Source organism: Lagopus muta, chromosome 7 (genome assembly GCF_023343835.1).
Source record: "Lagopus muta isolate bLagMut1 chromosome 7, bLagMut1 primary, whole genome shotgun sequence".
Lineage (NCBI taxonomy): Eukaryota > Metazoa > Chordata > Aves > Galliformes > Phasianidae > Lagopus > Lagopus muta.
The window spans coordinates 17,116,740-17,135,171 of record NC_064439.1 but is presented as its reverse complement, the minus strand read 5'-3'; the positions used below and the strand labels follow the sequence as shown (position 1 = coordinate 17,135,171).

Genomic DNA, 18,432 nt, shown 5'->3' with positions numbered 1-18,432 from the left:
GTACACCCTCGGAGCTGTTGCGCACCTCAGTCCAGCTGACTGCCTCCCACCAGTCCAAACACCCAGCTTATGAAGTCACAACCTTTTTACTATGCCTTCATCTCTGCAAAGCGTCACAGCTTCTTGTCATTTGTTTTTCCAGGAGAGCTGTAATGGGCAATATAAGATATTTTGTAAGCAAAATATGTTGTTGGTGATGATTGAAGCGATAAACAATGAAGCAGCTAAGCAGGCAGGCAGAGTGTGGTCGTGAGTTTGTGTGAGAGGGAGAAGTGTTACCTGCTCCATTGGCTCCATATGTTGCACAGCACTGACATCCCCACGATGCTCAGCAGAGCCCAGCCTGGATGCCGCGACGTGTCTACATGGATTGGGGTCAAAGTGTAGAAGGAAGTGCTGTTTGCAACTCTTTCTGGCACAGCCACAGCAACCACTTATGAAGTGTTAAGGAGCAGGCTTCATGCTTTGCCTTGCAAAGCCTGGCCAGGAATCATGCAGCAGTTCCATCTGGTATGAGATTGCAAGCAGAAGCGTAGCATAGGGAAAAGACAGACCATCCTCTGGCTTGTAAAGCTGCGTTTTACAATGGTGAGTCTCCTTAGAATATGGTTTGGGTTGTATTGTTTTGTTTTGAGAGAGAAGTATTTAAGAAACTGATTGTCTTGTCTGCTGGCAGAAGAACAATAATAAAATGTGTTGGGCAAAAATAGAAGTAGGAAAGTTTTTGAATAGCAAATCAAGAACATGAGCCTAAAATCAGGATTAGTTCATGAGGAAAACAGTCTACATGGGAATTACCCACTCTCTAGAATATTGTGGGAATTTACTAAGAACATTAGAAGATATTTCCACCTTCAGACAGTGTATGGTTTTTCCAAATAAAAACTGTGTATTATTTTATTCTTAGAATGAATTGTGATGTCATCTAAGGAGCCACGTTTGTGGATTTTCTCAGACGATTCCTACTACTTCCAGTGGAGAGCTGACCACTTAACTGTCAGTTCTCTTCTCAGTGCCTTTAAACTTATGTGGATACTGCTTTGTCATGGAGAGACATCTCTGGAGACAAGTTCACCCCATCCTAAAATACGTGTCTAGAATGAGTGGGATGAGTAATTGTGCAGCAGGTGCCTGTTTTGCTTTAGTAGTGTACTAGGTGAATGGCTTACAATACTCATTTGTCTTTTCGAAGGCTAAAGATGGGCGAGGGGAGACAGGCTACCTTCCCTTCAGAAGAAGGAAGCTCTGGGATTCTTAGGTGGTATCCATGGAGAAATCCCATCAGCTGGGAAATCACACTCCTATTTTCTATTTTCTCCTATTTTCAGTGTCAATATTGCAGATGGGGGTAAAGTAGCTCTAGAACAACCAGTGCTTCTGCCAATCTGCAGTCACATTTGCAGGTCTCTGTTCAGGGTCACTGGCTTCCAGTGCAGAACTGATTTGGCTGCTTTGACCAAACAGCAAATGCAGAGGTTGCTTATACAAGGTGTTTTGACTTGTACGTGCTCCACACCCATGAAGCTTTCATGGTTTATTTACCACTTAAATTTTCTGGGTCAAGACTTACTGAGAGAAATCATTGTACACCCTGTCATATTTTGGAAAACAGTATTTAATTAAACAAATCAGATGTTTATGAGAGTCTTCTCCAACATACCCCAGCAGTTTCCTGTTCCTGCGGTAGCTCCAGGCACGCGAGCACGACAGTCCTTACTGCTCTGATATGCTTCTGCAGTTAACACAGAAGTACGTAGTCGTGGGTATGAAACTGCTATTGCTTTCTTGCAAGTTTGATAATTCAGTAAGAATTGCTTTCTAAAGTACTTGAAAATCTAATGAGATTCTGGATAGGCCACTTTCAAGTCAGCCAGTCATAACATTCCTTGAGAAATTGCTAGTAAAAAGTTTCTTACTGTGCATAGCTGCTTAATAAAAGGTGTATTATTCTTTGCCCTTGAAAAATCCCCTGACTAACCAAAAAGAAAAAAAAAAAAAAAAAAAAGCTAAAAAATGCTTCTGTTTTCTGGGGAAGAGAGTGCAGGGAGCTGGTTAGATGTCCAGATAACTTCAGGAAACAGTGAAAGCAAATTTCCAAAGGACTACAGGGGCAAAACAACTGGTGCCTTCATTGTGTCTCACAGCCCAGCAAGAAACAAAAGACCAATTTAAGTAGCTTTGAAAAAGGAGCATAAATACTCATCAACGGATGAGTAAATTCTCCTGCCCCAGCCCTCCCTTTTGTGTGGGTGCAGACTCATGCACTGAGTAAATCACAGTCTGCCTTTGGGGAAGTCAGAGCACAAAGGCACCATGCCACAGTTACTTCCACTGACCCCCTGCATTGTGGTGGGGGCTTTAAAATGCTCAGGGGATCTCACTCCTCTCCACCTGTCTTCCTGGAGAGGTTGTGTCTGTTAGCAAGAACAAATAGTCAGATTTCATTCTTTTAAATGAGTGAATTACCAACAACCCTGCTGCTGTCAGGTCCCATTATTGGGCACTGATCTTTAAGTAAGCCTTGCCCACCCTTTCCCTGAATCCCGTATCCTAAAAGATGAAGGAGAGTAAGGGAGGCTTGGTGCCACTCTATGTTTCAGCCCCAGTCATGGCACCTAAAGTCCTCCAGAGTAGCCTCTTAGTAATAGGGAGTTAATGAGGGAGAAAAGATGATCTCAGCCCCCCAAAGCTGTACTGATCCCTTGTTCAAAAGGTTTAGTAACCTTTGTACACTTGATGGTATCCAGAACTACGGATGCTGATGCCATGGAAGATTTGTACTCTATTGTCCACTATCTCGATGGAATAGCTGAAGCACTGCAAATTCATTCTCTAATTTTCACTACACTGACTTTCCCGTGTAGGCAAATATTTAGGATCTTTTTTTTTTTTTTTTTTTTTTTTTTACAGCAGACGAAATGATATGACTTAACTTATTGCACACTATTCATTCTATCCCATATCCTCTCTCTAGGAGGAGATTTCCATACAATTCTCACTACACAGCAGTGTTTTGATTAGATCTGGGGTTGTTATTTTTCTGTTGTAATGCAAGTGCTTCTATTTGTCTGTGGTTAGTAAGTATGAGAAAGTGTAACTGTCAACAGTAGTGCTTCTTGTACCTCACTGAATTTAAGAGTAGTTGTGGCAGGTCAGAGGCGCCCAGCCTTCAAATTTGTCTTAAATGTTGGTAGTTACTTAAGGGAGAATACTGTATCAAAGACAGTACGTAGTATTCCAGCTCCCAGCAATAGATAGATAAGAGATCACTTGAAGGAAATGAAGGATGATGTCCTTTTTCTTTCTAATAGTTCTCGATTTATTTCCATTAATTTGTTGATTTGAAAAAAATAAAATAAAAAAAATTCTTGGAAACTCAGCAACTGAGATGTCCCACAAGATGTTTCCTAGCTTACCGTTACTGCACAGAACCATGGAATCATTTGGATCAGAAAGGACCTTTGAGATTATCAACCTGACCTACTGAGTCCCATCACTAAAGCATGTTCTCTAGTGCCATAATAGTAGTCTGTGAAATTAATATTCACATCCATGTTTTTGAATCATTAGCCTACTTGTGTTGTTTAATGCCTTGGATCTGTATGGAGAGTGACAATGAGCAGTCTTCCCATATTAAGTTTTTCTTTGTTACTCATGTTTATGGACCTTGACCATAAGTTTGATTCATCTGCTCCCAGAACAGAGAGTCGACATTATTTAGTTGTTCCTTGTACAGAAACTTTTCCATAACTTTGATCATGCAGGTCACCTTTTTTTCTTAGCATTTCTGTATTTGCTATATCTTTTTTGACCTGGAATGAATTAAAACTTCATGCTATATTTAAAATTTGGCTAGACTGTGGATTTGTAGAGTAATGTAATTGTATTATCCATCTTGTTTGCCGTTCTTTTCCTAACATTTTCCAGTATTTATTTGAATTTTTAATCCCTAATGAGCACTGAGCTGAAATTTTCACAAAATGGTTATTATCACTCAAAGAGTTTGAGTTATAGTCTGTTCTAAGCCAATGTGTACCATTTTGCTACAGGGATTTCTTCTGTCATTTTACTGCCTATTCAGGCAGTAAAACTGCCTATTGCTAAGTAATGTAACATTCTCAGCAAACTCTGTCACCTCAGTTCATACCCCCTTTGCCCTTTTCCAGCTCACTGATGTTGGGAGCTGCCCAGACCAGTGCAAATGCCTCTGTGATGCCACTGATAATCTCCCTCCCTCCCTAGGGAAAGCTGCCTTTTATTCCTGCTTGCTCTTTCCTATTTTTATTTTTATTTATTTTTTTTAAACCCATGGAAGGATCTCTTCTTTATTACATGCCCCCTAGAAATCCAAGCAAGCTGTTTCTGCTGAGTATCACATGTCTCTCTTCTCACTAGCTTGGGAAATGGAAATACAGTTCTGCTTCTGCTTTCATTGACCCATACGATCTTGGGTTTCAGATTCTCTCTGCAACATTAAATCACTAATTTCTCAGAACCCTGTTTGGCTTTTGCTACTTGCTTAACATGTTGTCCATGTGCAACATGTTGAGAGTCCTGTTGGGGAGTGACTTAGCTGCTTTTCTGAGGCAGGGAGAGGTGTTTATGGTTCTTATTTTAGCTCCATCAGCAAAAGAAAATAATGAGCAGTAGTGCCTTGGTGGGTGAATTTGTGGTTTATTGAAAGCTGTGGCAGAGCCCACAAGATGAGGAGAGAAAATAATGGCTGATTTTAAATTTCAGCTGTTGGCTGCAGCTGCAGCTTTCAGAAAGCTTTTCAGCCTGGTGCCTGTCCCACTTTTCTTCCTTTTACTGGAAAAGGAAGCTGAATTGCAGCACTGAACACCCCATGACTTGGACTTTTAGTACGCAAACTTCAAGTGGCATGGCTTTGAGCATAGGTACGATCAGATGTACATTATTTAAGAAGGGGCTCAAGATACAAAGATGTTGAATTCATCTTTTAACTCAATGTGCGACAAGGTGTTAAATAATTTTTTTAAAATAGATAGTGAATGACTCTTTGTCTGTCTGTAGGAGACAGTTTGTATGTTTTATTGAGATATCACTCCCTAAATGAACTAATAGCCTCAGAATTAACAGTTACTTATCATGTATCAAGTAAAGCTGCTGCATTCTTACAACTGGTGACAACTTCTGCAGGATGAAGGGGAATTTGTCTTTAGCCAAATAAAGCAACCCGGCAGCATGGCAGTCCCTTGCTGACAGAACTGACAACATTCTACCTTTCAGCAGTTGAGGCTTTATTCATGTCTTGAAGACACTCCTGAGAATTGAGTGAAGCTATGAAGAAAAGGTATTTAGTGATGATTTGCGAAGCACCTCCACAGTCTTAAAGCCTGTGACTAAAATCAAGTATAATTTAAGGCAGTGTTGAAAAGGGCCCTCGTACTGGCTGTTAGGCCTGCTGTGGGGTTGCCCTTCCTCAGGATGTTTCTCAGACTCCTAAAGTCAGAAGCCTACCCAGACTTTTTCATGCAGAGCAGGGCAAACAAATTACCTTGTTGGATGGTTGGGAAAAGAAAGTGATTGGTAGTTATTACCTGTAGTGTTTTACTCTCTAATTCTGCTAGCCAAACTGCAAATTCTGGCTGTGTTTATGCTCTGCTTTAGAAAAGTAGTCAGATTTGATTTAGATGTTTCAAAAAATGTCAGACTTGTAACTCCCTCTGGCCTAGTTTCCATTCTGCAGATCATCTTTTGCCCTTACCTTTACACTCTTCATTCTCAATCTAAGGGTTGTGCAATGCCACTATAGAGACACAGGACCTCAAAGATCTGGGAAAAACACTTGCTGTTCTGGAGAACCATTCAGTTCTTATTTTTCCCTCTCGGTTATATACATAGCTTTTTTGCTGGAATTCAGCTATCTTTGGATTGAGCACGAAGACTCCTCACAGAAAAAAGAAACAGTGAGTTAAAAGCATCAAATTAACACTACTCATGGGTTGTAAACTCATCCTTTTGTTAGCTAATGCCCTTTCCCAAGGGCATTCTTGCACTAGTCTCTGCTGTGAGAGAGGATTTATAGGAGCTTATAAAACCGAAACTGGGCATATAAGTAATATTGTCATCTTGTGTCAAAGAGATTTCGATACTTGTTTCCTTCCAACACTTTGCCCAGAATTTTCTCCAGCCATTATAAGGATTTAGATGTCATTTCAGCTGCAGTCTTGAAGCACTATGGCAATAGGAGAGCAAAACAGCAAAAGAAGCTAAAAAAAAAGGTGTGAATTTATCACTTGACCTTTTTACAAATTAATTATGAAAGATTAAGGCAATAATATGAGAGTCACAAATAAAATGAAGTACAAAGCTATATTTTTGTAGGTAAGGTGGGTATTGCAAATAGAGAGTATTGGAGCATATGTATGTGTAGTAAAACCTGCCTGTTACCAATTAATGTTTAATAACCTTTACCTTCAGAGTGAAGAAAACCTGTCACTGCGTACTGCCTGTTCCCTGTCTTCAGCTATGCTGCATGTAAAGGCGTGTGCTATATTATGAGAGAGATATAATGTATATCTCTGTGCAGGCTTGCACATTTGTAAAGGCAGAAAACTAATACAGTGTCATTTTATGTTGTCAGTGGAGAGCTCACCTGTGAGTCATTACATTGTTTGAAAAGTTTTCACAAGGAGTGCTACAAAACAGTTGGAATTAAATTGTCTTGGGTTATGTTTTTATTCATGAGAGAGACTAAAGCTCTGCTTCTGAATAAGCTTAAACCTTGTATGACACCTTTCTGTGCTGACGTTGCTTATTCTTGCCTTCACCCCAGGCACTTCTGTGTGCTTCTTGCAGCCTGATGAGATGTATCATTGTTACTTCTTCTCTCGTTTTATCTTCTGCAAAAGTGCTGTACAGAAGGTGCAGAATTCCCCTTGTAGGAGGAATAGGGTATGACACAGGAGTTGTGTCACTGCAGCTCACTCTGTGCTCAGACACTTTGCCCTTGCCAGCCTTGCAGCTTGCTCTCCCTGTTTGGAAGGAGGTAACTGTGGCCATGACTCCTTGCCCTGGGGCACCCTGCACTGCCTCCCAGGTATGTTACTATTTCTAGGGGTAAATTTAGACTATGTACTCATCTATTACTGCCAGTGTATTATGTTCAGTATCTAAAGTATCTGCTTAGTACCTAAATTGAGTATCTGACAGTGTCTAAAGAGGGACTGTGAGAAAGAAGGGAACAGACTTTTCAGGAGGATCTGTTGTGATAAGACAAAGGGAAATGGCTTCAAACAATAAGAGAGGGGATTTAGTTTGGATATAAGGAAGAAGTTTTTTGCACTAAGGGTAGTGAGGCACTGGAACAGGCTGTCCAGAGAAAGGTGGTTGCCCTGTCCCTGGAGACATTCAAAGTCAGGCTGGACAGGGCTCTGAGCACCTGATTCAGTGTAGGTGTCCCTGTTCATTGCAGGGGAGTTGGACTAAATAGCCTTTAAAGGTCCCTTGCCACACAAACCATTCTATGATCCTATTAGCTGTACTTCAGTGAGGGAATGGGAATGCTAGAAAAAAAGTAAAGAGAGGACAAGATTGTTTTCCAGTATTAAAACCCAGACTAATGCAAGTCTTCAGGAGTCCAGCTAATGCAGTTGATGCAATTTTGTCACAAAGCATCAACCCTACAGAACTGGTAGGTCTGGCTGACGATAGGAGAAGAGTAAATCCCAGCACTGGAAACTGCTGTTGAGTCAAATATACCCTGAAGTAAATGGAAACAATTCCTTAGCAGTGAGGATAATTAAACTATAATGCAGTGTGTTAAATAGGAGTGGGTATGTTACAGAGCCACATTAGTCCCAGTGCTGCAAGAAGATTTGCATTTACTGCAGCAGCTGTTTGCAGGGTGGAAGGTCTCTTGGATGTGGTGTCAGAGCCACCAGTTCCATCAGCTGACTTCACGGACGAGCGCTGAAATGCCCCCAGATAACACAGTTGTAACACTTGCAGCCCTATATTACAGGCAGTAATTATAATCAATTGTTGGAGTTCAGCCTTTCTGCTGGTGATGTGAGATGTGGATTTCCATACCCTCCCAAGTACAATTGGCTAGGTATGTGGTATGTTTTCAAGTTCATTCCTTCTCCCCTGCATTTTTTCTTCATAAAGGACTGGCTGTGCTGGAGACAGTGGCTGGATGTGTGTGTCAGAGCTTAGAGACTGGGATCATTTGGGTTTGTTTTACAGTGGACACCTGATTTAGGAAATTTAAGTCAGAAGAAAGAACTTTTTAGGTTTAAGTCACTGGGAGGTTACACTGTCATACTGACTTACACAGATCATCTGGGTAGATCTCATCATATGGGTTATGGGAGTTTACTTCAAAAGCACATTCCTGTTTGAAGCAAACACTAATGCAGCTGCAGCTTCTGAGATCAGTGTTATATTCATCTTCTGTCTTTTTCATCTCAAGCCACATGTATGGCCTTTGTTTGAGGATCTCACACCAAATGTAAAGTCTAGTAATAGAAAGTCAGACAAGACAGTCAAATGGTCCCTGTTGCCTGAAAGCTGTAAAATCCTAAATACCAAAGAGTTTTTATACACCTGAATTAGTAAGTGTTCAACCCAGCAGAAGAGACTGGGCAGGAGTATCACTGCTTTCAGCTGCTCTTGCTTTATTACTGATCAGCTGTTTTCATGGTAACATCAGCATGGGCTGGGAAGGTCAGATGGGCAATTTTCAGGGAAGAGGATGTACACAGTGTCAAGAGGTCATTATATTGCTTACAAGTAGGAGGAGGTTCTCATTCTGCTCTCAGGAGTAGTGATTTCCAAGGAATCAAAATGAGAGCATTGTAAACAGCAGCCAGTGGAACTGAGTGGGTTAAGCCAGAATCCAATCCACAACCTGTAACTATCTCCACTCACTGGAAATCAGATGTGCAAGGAAACAAAGTTAGAACAAGATATTCTGCTTGTCTTTATCTATTTTCAGATATTTTCTGTTGTTTGCTGTGTAGTACTGCATTTTTGCAAAATACAGGGTGAAACTATAGTAAGAATAAAAAATGCCCAACTTACTAATCACAGTGGTGTGTACCTCTCCTGTGACTTTAGCCTGAGTTTCAAATTCAAAAGATGTCTTTCTTGCCAGTAACTTGGGGGGGGGGAAAGAAATGAATGTATGACTGGGTACAGCCCATGGACTGTGGACTGTAGTGTAGTGTTCTCAGAAAAACCCATAATTTTTCAAGAAAGACCACCATCATGAATGGTGTGAATGCTGCAGGTTGGCAATACTGTGACCATTGTGTTAATTTCTAATCATTAATTACTAATTATTTTACTGAAACCATTCTTTTTGGTGCAAAGTTTATCAGAATTGCCTTCTGATATGCAAGTTGGTATGGTAATCACAACATAATTTAAACTATTACATTAATTTTAGAGCCAGACTCCATCAAAGTAAACTTTGTATTTCTTATTAATTCAAGCAGTCTCTTGACAGTCTTTTAAACTCCACATGCATTTGGTGAGATCTGAATCTCTGCTGATTCTTTTTAAGTATAATTGTACTTTACAGCAAGTAACTCTCAATCCCTTTGATCACTAAAGCATGCTGCCTCGTACGTTCACAAGCAGATCCAACAGACACCCGTGAAACCAGCAACATTTGGTGTTTCAGATGTTAAGTTTGTTGCTCTGGCACTGCAAGAAACTTGGACCCATTTGAATCCAAACTCTCACCAGAGCTGTTTGAGTGAATTCATCCAAAAGGGAACTTATCAAAACCAAAGTGTTTTACACTGGGGGAAAATAGAATTTGAATATAGAGCAGATGGACTTGAAAGTGACCTTCTCCCCTTCTTTCTTCCACCTCCCTCAGAAACAATTCCCTACACTATTTCTTCCCACCCACACAGTGCTTTTTATTTGATTAAAATTTCCAAGATGTAAGGCACATTTTCTGTTCACAGAGTTATTTGTTTGGTACCTTACAAAAACAGATGTTCATACTCTAGTTCTGTCTTTGCAGGCTGATCTTATTCCTTCCCTTAAGTGATGTTGTATGGAAACTGTGATGTGTAAGGAGCTGGCCAGGCTGGTAGGTGTGAGGCTGTAGCATGGCAGGGTCTTCAATTCAAAGTTCTACAGCAGTGTGCTAATATCCATGTTAGCTCAGTAGTGTAGGATGGCAACAACAGCAGGTAAAAAGTCTGAGATAAGGTATTGTGTTACATGAGTCATGTGTTACATGTGCAGTGGAATGATGTTTATTTCACTCTGTCCTATCCTACATTGGCTGGTGGGAAGAGAAGTCACATTACAGTGTAGAATTAGCTTGTTCTTGTCCCATACTGCAGAGATAAAAAGCTGTGGGTGAAGGAGAATAATCATTTTTTCCTCAGTTCAGTGTCAGTGCTTCTTTGTTATGTCCTCTTCCTCGTTGATTTAAGGTGTTCACAAGTATTTACTGCTTTCAAACCTTTACATTTATTAAATAATTAAATAATAATAATAATAATAAAGAAAGTATGAGAATAAAGAAAATAAGAATAAAATTTGGAAAACAGAAAACCTAACGTATTTCACACGGTGTAGCTGTTCAGGTGTAGGAGTTGTTAGCTTGATCAGAGTATCTTCCCAAGTGGAAGGAGGATGTTCTGGTACTTGGAGAAGCGTAAGGCACTTAACAGCACGGTCCTTTTTGGCAAGAGGTAGGCTAGGACACTGCATCCTTCTTCATAATTGCAAGCTCATCACTATCAAGTGGCAGGTGATTATCACTGCTCCCAAGAGCTCAATTCAAAATGGAATTGGAAAAGTGAATATATATCTTCCTCTTGAATAGCAAATGTTCAAACTCTTAGTGAAGGTTGAACTCTTTTCAATAGTTTGTTTTAGTGATTAAGGACGGTGGTGACATCTGTGATTTTCAAGAGTGATCATATAATTTGGCACTGCTGTCAGTCTCTGAACTTTCAGGCAAGACATGGTGAAAGGCTGTTGTGGAGATGTGCAGAGAAAGTCATGCTCATTTTTTGTTATATTTCAGATGGAATGGAATTTGACTCTTTCAGCTCATTTTTTTCTTCATGTGTGTGAGAAATCACAACTGAACTGGAATGTATGGAATATACATACAAAGTCTCCACAGATGTTTTTAACAGCAAAGTTAATTTCATGACACGTAATCCCAGAGGTTGTATTAGATTGTTTGTCACTGTAAATTTTCAAATCAAGTTCAGATGTTTAACTTTAACTTGTTGATAGATCAACCATTGTCCTTGGACTTGAAATAGGAACCATCTGACTGAAGTCCCTTGCTAAGCAGACGAGACCAAATGATCACAAAGCTCCTCCTACCTCTCAGCTTAAAAATCTAATTTCCCTGATATATAAAGCCAAATTATTGCTCAATTACTCGTAAAGTAGTATAAACCTCTTTACTTCTATATTTACTTGAATGGATTCATGTGGATAGACCTGTGGTTATTTTCATCTTGCTTGTATGAGATAGTAGTTGCTATTGTATCATCTTTAATAATGCGTATGTTTGAGGGGAGTGAGTCTATTCTAGTTAGTAAGGATTGAAAGGCCACACCAAAGACTGCAATGAACTCTCTGAGCACAAAAGAGCATAGATGCACTCAGTTTTTCACGGCCTATCCACTTCAGATCTAATATTTATTTTGTTCCTGGTCTACAGTAGGGTAGACAGTGCCAGGCTGCTTCACACTGAAAGCATTCATAATATATTTCTCTGTGGCTATGTGATTTGTGATTTTGCATGGACACTGAGATACATCTTTAATTATGGGATGCTTCTTCTGATTTAACTATTGATAATTAACTTCCCAATTTTTTAGCTGTGAATAAACACTAGAGCCACAAAAGCACTGTTGTATATTATGAGTTTTACTAATTGAGCAAAACAGTATTTGTTAATTGCTCCTTTTATGCACATCCTAAAACCAGAAGTGCGTAAGTAGCTCTGGGACATTAATTTTAAACACAATTAAAACAGCATATCCTGTTAGCAGTTGTTCTCCATGCATTGTTTTGATATTGATGGGCCTAGATCCGAATACGGTAATTAAAAGGAACTACTGTTATTATTGATCCCACAGATAAACAAATCCCAATTGCGTGCTGTGAACTGGTTAATCAAGTTTATTTAACATGCTGCTGGTGATTCATCCCAGTGATTGTGCTACGTAGCTCTTTATGTGAGCCTAGCAGTATAATGATTCTGGCTGTCTCCAGTTTCTCAGTTGCAAAAGGAGTTTCATTAATTCTTTTAAATAAACATGGGTAGCACCTTAAGGCATGGTATTGTGACATACACTAATTAAATCCAGTTTGGGACCAAGAGCTTCTCACTCCAAGTAAGAATGTATTTTGAGATTGTGCAATTCTGACTGCTGTTTTCATGAAATGGTGTGATCCCAAAAAGCAGAGACAGCTGTGTTTTGTGTGAAGCTGGGTGGGTTCCTTTGTTCGGCTCTGATGATATTAAAGCGTGCCACATTTTGACTCACTTTTTGCCAGTTCTCTTTAATCTTTTTTGAGAGACTACTTATGCAGCCATGGGCATTGTCCTGAGGAAGCACCCACTTTCCAAGTCACACAGTCATGACCAAATAAGCAATTTCTCCTAGATCACCTTTGCTCAGGTCCCTTAAACAGCATTAGCAGTACCATCTACCATCTCTCACAGCAGTGGTAACGTCTTGCATCTCCCATGGAAGCATCAAACCTGCTTAAAGTTGTACGGTACATAGCCTTTTGGTGTTATATGGCTCTTGGTAGAAGCCATACTGATCTCCAGAACTAACCCTGTTGATGTACAGCATTGCAGACATGCTTTGCTTGTAGGCATTTGTAGCCAAGCATGTTTTGTGCTTGCCACTGCATTATGTCAGGATTGGGTCTTTATTTAAAGACCCTTGGCCCGCTCAGTCTCAGTTTCTGAGCCCTGTCTATAGGTGATGTCTTGATACAGCTTTCACATTGCAACTGCACTGATTCTGTTTTCCCACCAGAGATTTGTGAGTTATTTTTTTAGTTCACAGAGTCAGTGCTCAATGATCCCTCAGTGCCTGATATTCCTGTATGAGCCCTCATCTCCTTCCAGCTGGCTAAGCGTAAGTCATAATGCTTGTCCAGACTCTGGAAAACCTTGGTGTTAAAGGCACATTCCTCAGTATCACAAAAGGCAACATCAGATAAGTGGGCTGGCTGGCCAGCACTTCTTGTACTAAAGTAGTCCCCGGTCAAAATCAGCAGAGATTAACCGAAGGCCAGTAAAAACAGTATCTAAATACAGTGTGCATCACACTATTTTCTTAATATTGTGGAGCAACTTAAGGAGTATTCTGTTGGGAACATTGTACTGCAGACCTTAAATAGCAATGCTAATGTTTAGATTGTATTTTCATCATTTCTGTGCTTTCCGTGCCAGATTTCTGGGACTTTTGCCAGGTTCCTAGACAATACAGAATTAATTGTTAAGAAGAAAAATAAATATTTGTTAAGCGGTAGAGAATATGCATGTCTGATCTAATGAACAATAGTTTTGTGCATTTATTAATTGTTAATAGTAATTCTCTGTAATTCACAATTTTTCTGTCTGGAAGGGGGAGGATCGAAGCATGAAGAGAGTGAATTTCCTTCAGCTTCTGTGTCTAGTTTATATATATATATGTGTGTGTGTGTGTGTGTGTGTGTGTGTGTGTGTGTAAACAAGCAATATTTCTGCATTTAGTAATCCAAGTAGACAGGATGACATTTCTGCCAGATAGAGAAGTAGAAAATGTAGGAGAATTTTCCTTGCCTGCCTGGACCGTGTGGTTGAGGTATGATTTCAAGAAATTTTGCTGATGCTGAACTGAAAGTGACTGTTGAAGAAAGCTTGGAAGTCCAGATGACACAAGGTCTGTTTAAAATGACAGCCGAGGTAGTAACTGTTATATGATGTTGCTATCTGTTGTTATCTGAGGTTGATTTGAATGAGAAATTGCTTATTCTTAGTATTACTTCAGTAATACTTTGCTCTTAGCCTAATTCGGAAGGATAACAAGAAAGGCTTTGTTTTTAGTTATCTCACCAGTAAAACTAGGGAAAATGTGGGTCTGCTACTAAATTATGTGGATGCCCTGGTAATGGGATGCCTGAAAAGGTGGAGATACTGAATGTCTTCTTTGCTTCTGTCTTTACTACAAAGACTTTCCCTTGGGAATCCCAGACTCCGGAGGTAAAAGAGAGAGTCTGGGAAAGACTTCCCTTTGTTCAAGAGGGATATGGTCAAAGATCATCCAGCTGAAATCAGTCCGTACAAATCCATGGGCCCCAGTGGAATGTGCCCACATGTGCTGAAGGAGCAGGCAGAGGTGACTGCTGAACTGCTCTATCATCTTTGAAAGGTCTTGGAGAACCGAAGAGGTGTCTGAGGATTGGAGGATAGCCAGTATCTCTCCAGTCTTCAAGAAGGGCAAGAAGGACAATCTGGGAAAATACTGTCCCTGGAAAGGTGATAGAACAACTTGTTCTGGATGCTATTTCCAAGCAAGTGGAGGAGAAGATTATCAGGAGTAGTCAACATGGATTCACCAAAATGCTTGACCAACCTGGTAGCCTTCTGCGATGTCATCACTAGCTGGGTAGATGGAAGGAGAGCAGTGGATGTGGTGTACCTTGACTTTCAGCAAGGTGTTTGACACTGTCTCCCACAGTGTGTTTATAATGAAGCCTAGAAAGTGTGGAATTGATGCATGGACAGTGAGGTATGTAAAGAAGTGGCTGACGGGCAGAGTTCAGAGGGTTCTGATCAATGACACAGACTAGTTGAGGGTCTGTAACTAGTGGTGTTCACCAGGGGTCAGTGCTGGCTCTGGTCTTGTTCAACATCTTCATCAGAGAGCTGGATGATGGGATAGAGTCAACTTTCAGCAAGTTTCCTGATTATATGAAGCTGGGAGGAGTGGCTGACAATGCCAGAAGACTGTGCTGCCATTCAGTGAGACCATAACAGGTTGGAGAGTAAGGTGGAGGTTCAGCAAGGGCAAGTGTATAGTCCTATTTATAGGATATAAATAGGGGATATAAATAGGATATAAATAGGCGAGGAATAACCACATGCATCAGTACAGGTTAGGGGCTGACCTGCTGGAAAGGAACTCTGCAGAGAAAGACCTGGGGGTCCTGGTGGATAACAGGGTGGACATGAGCAGCAGTGTGCCCTTGTGGCTGAGAAGGCCAATGGTAACCCAAGGAGAATAAAAAAAGCATGGCCAGCAGGTTGAGGGAGATTATCCTCTCCCTTTACTCTGCCTGGTGAGGCCACATCAGAAGTACTGTGTCCAGTTCTGGGCTCCCCTGTTTAAAAATGACAAGGATTTCCTAGAAAGAGTTCATTGCAGGGTGACAAAGATGATGAAGGGGCCTGGAGCATCTCCCGTATGAGAAAAGGCTGAGAGACCTGGGGCTGTTTGCCTAGAGAGGATAAGACTGAGAGGGCATCAGATCGAGGTTTATAAACATCAAAGTGCAGAAGGCAATTGGACGAGGCCAGACTCTTTTCAGTGTTGTGTAGTGATAGGACAAGGAGCAATGGCAAAAAACTGGAACACAGAAAGTTCCACACAAATATGCAGAACTTTACAGTGAGTGTGACAGAGGAATCATAGAATGGCCTGGGTTGAAAAGGACCTCAAGGATCATCTAGTTGCAACTCCCCTGCCATGGACAGTGTCACCACCCACTAGACAGGCTGCCCAGATCCACATTCAGGCATTGAATACCTATGGGGATGGGGCATCCACAGCCTCCAACTGGACCTCCAATCTCCAACTGGAACAGGCTACCCAGATAGGTGGTGAAGTCTCCTTTGGAGACATTCAAGACCTACCTGGATGCCTTCCTGTGTGACCTACTGTAGAGAACCTCCTTTAGTGGGGGGGTTGGACTTGACCACCAGAGGTCCTTTCCAGTCCCTGCGATTCTGTGATTCTGAGTTATGATCCTGATAGAATAATTCAGTCTGATATTCTCTCCTAAATCAACACATGTGGCATCTGATGAAATCTGTGAGATTTTATATTGTACGTCATTAATTTTTTTTGCATTGAAGCCCAGTGGATCTGTCGATTCTCAGACAGGCTTCCTGCTTCTGATCTGCCAAAAGAGAATTAGTTATATGTTTCTATATGTTTTGCTACTGAGGCTTCAGAATCCCTCTTAACTGAAGCCCCTGCTTACATATTGCTACCATTCATTTTTATTGGCTTCGCTAAAGTTGAATTCCTGTATCTTGATTTTCCCTAATTCATTCTCCAAGCAGCTTGAAAGAATTCAGCTGAAAACAAAACCTCAAAGCGCTTATATAATGAATTACTTCTAAGCTAGACGCTAGAAAAGACAGAGGAGCATTTATCAGGAATGCTTGTGGGCTTGGTGGTTACGAGCTTAAAAAAATATTCGGTGGAAAAGCTTTTGTCCCATGACAGAGATTTGAAAGGCTTCGGCTTCGGATTCCAGGGGAGGCTCAGGCCTGTAATCACGTTTGAAATGTTCCCTTTCAGAAGGCTGGCCGGCTGCACGGGAAGCGAGCCGGCTCGGGGCTGCCTGCGGCCGAGCCCATCACCTGTTGGGGCCCAGCGGAGGAGGGCTCGGATCAGCCTCCCGGGACGGCCCCGCCGCCCACCCGGCCCGGGGCGCCCGGGGACTGCGCGTCGGGAGGGAGCCGGCCCGAGCCCCAGCCCTGCCCGCTGCGCTTCCCGGCTTGGAGAGATCGGAGCCTGGGCGGTAGGCAGGGACAATGGAGGAAAATGAAAGCCAGAAACTTGAGCTGTGCCTGGCTTGTTCAACAGACAGCAGGCAGATGAAGGGTAAGTAAGGGGGAGCAGGAAGAGGGAGTTGCATTTAACTATGCCCCTCGTTGCTGCTTTTAGTAAGTGAAGGGAATGCATGGGGGAAAAAGAAAAAAAGAAAAAAAGAAAAAGAAAACAACAACAACAAAAAAGCGTGTCTTTCACATGCTGAAGGCTCTTGAGGTTTCCCTAAGTCTGGAAGCGTGGCTGTACACCTCCGTGCAGGCTCGGGAGCGGGCAGCGCGGCTGTCAGCCCGCAGCGCCGGGGCAGGGCAGCAGCACTGCGGCGTAACAGCGGAGCTGGGAGCACTTTTCACTCGGGGGTTGCTTTAAATCGCCACAGATCTCGGCGAGGTCGGGGTACTGCTGTGGGGGAGCCTAGCCAAGGACGCCTTTGCACAATCTGTATTGCACCATGTTTTATCTGAAAGCGAGCTAAGCTGCGAACTGGCGAGTGCTGCGTGGGACGGTCCACGTGGAGCATGCGGCTCAGGTAGCACGGGATGCCTAATCTAATCGGCATCTGCTGCAGTGTTTGTGGAACACCTGTAGACGTTCTTGGTTCATGTGCACTGTATTCCTCATAGACACTTGAAGAAAAGTTGTGTTACTGTCCTTCCGTTAAATAAGCAGTCTGTACATGTGGTTCTAAAACTCACACAGCTCTGTGTGTTGTACCAGAAAACATTGCATAGAGAATATAGAAGTTCTGTTTCTTGGAGGTTTCTTGGAAATGCCTTGCCTGATGCTCTTTTGACCATTTTTGAACTTTAAATAGTGGGGCAGTATTCACCAGTGCTGTGTGTTCAATGGGAAGGAAACTTAAAGGATATGTCCAAGTAGGGGGGGGGGAGAAGAAATCCCTTAGTAACATATGTACAGGTGGTGTGAAGCTGACTAAGGTACATGTGGAGCTAGAAAGCTCAGCTCTGACCAGACCCATCTTCTGATTCTCCAAAAAATTTTAGTCTTGAACATTCATAACCAAGTTTAGTAGTTTTGGCCCATATCCAGTGGCTTCATCTGAAAATTTATTTGGGAACAGATTTAATTGCAGAGGCAATCAAGTAGATAGGAATGATTCCCAATAATCTCAGATTTGCTGCCAGCGTATCATAGGTGGGTTTGATTCATGCTGTTAAAATGTATTCTTTTTTTATCCTTTAAACATTGAATATAGCATGCTTCAAGGCTCAGCTTCACAGTGCTAGAGTGTGAAGTGTGGGTTTGACCCACGCTTGTTGCTTTCTAAAATTATTCTGAAGATGTCCCTCTCTTATCACCTGGATTGCGAAACAGGAATGTTACTATTTTAACAAAACTTTGAGTAATGGAGCACAGTGACTTTCTTGACCTTTGTGGACTTCACGAAGGGTGTGACTTAGAAGAATTGCATACCAGATTTTCAAAAATAACTTCAAGTTATGGCATCTAGTCTTTCATGGTAATCTTCCTGATAATCCCAGGCATAGTGCTTCTGTGCTGCAGACCCGGATCTTTCCCATAGTCTTCATTTCATGACTACCTGCTGTAGTAATGGGTGAAGAATTCCTGATGTCAGTTTTAAGGTTAGAGCTGTATCTTAACTGTAAGG

At 41.6% G+C, this 18,432-nt stretch overlaps 1 protein-coding gene across 11 annotated transcripts in view; it reads left to right on the top strand.

The window, feature by feature from the left end:
- The window catches only part of KIAA1217 (KIAA1217 ortholog), a 345,692-nt gene that overhangs the window by 155,700 nt on the left and 171,560 nt on the right, over nucleotides 1–18,432 (top strand). Inside the window, exon 1 of one of the 11 annotated variants that reach the window (XM_048951733.1) lies at nucleotides 474–588. The exons of 5 other annotated variants lie outside the window; for them this stretch is intronic. Coding sequence is in view for 5 of the 6 variants with exons in the window: in XM_048951726.1 (XP_048807683.1) it covers nucleotides 16,787–16,856 (70 nt within the window). In the remaining variant the exon portion in view is untranslated. Of the gene's footprint in view, nucleotides 1–473; nucleotides 589–16,586; nucleotides 16,857–18,432 lie in introns of those variants that run through there. 5 more of the 11 variants (XM_048951726.1, XM_048951744.1, XM_048951729.1 and 2 more) reach the window with 5 other exon arrangements.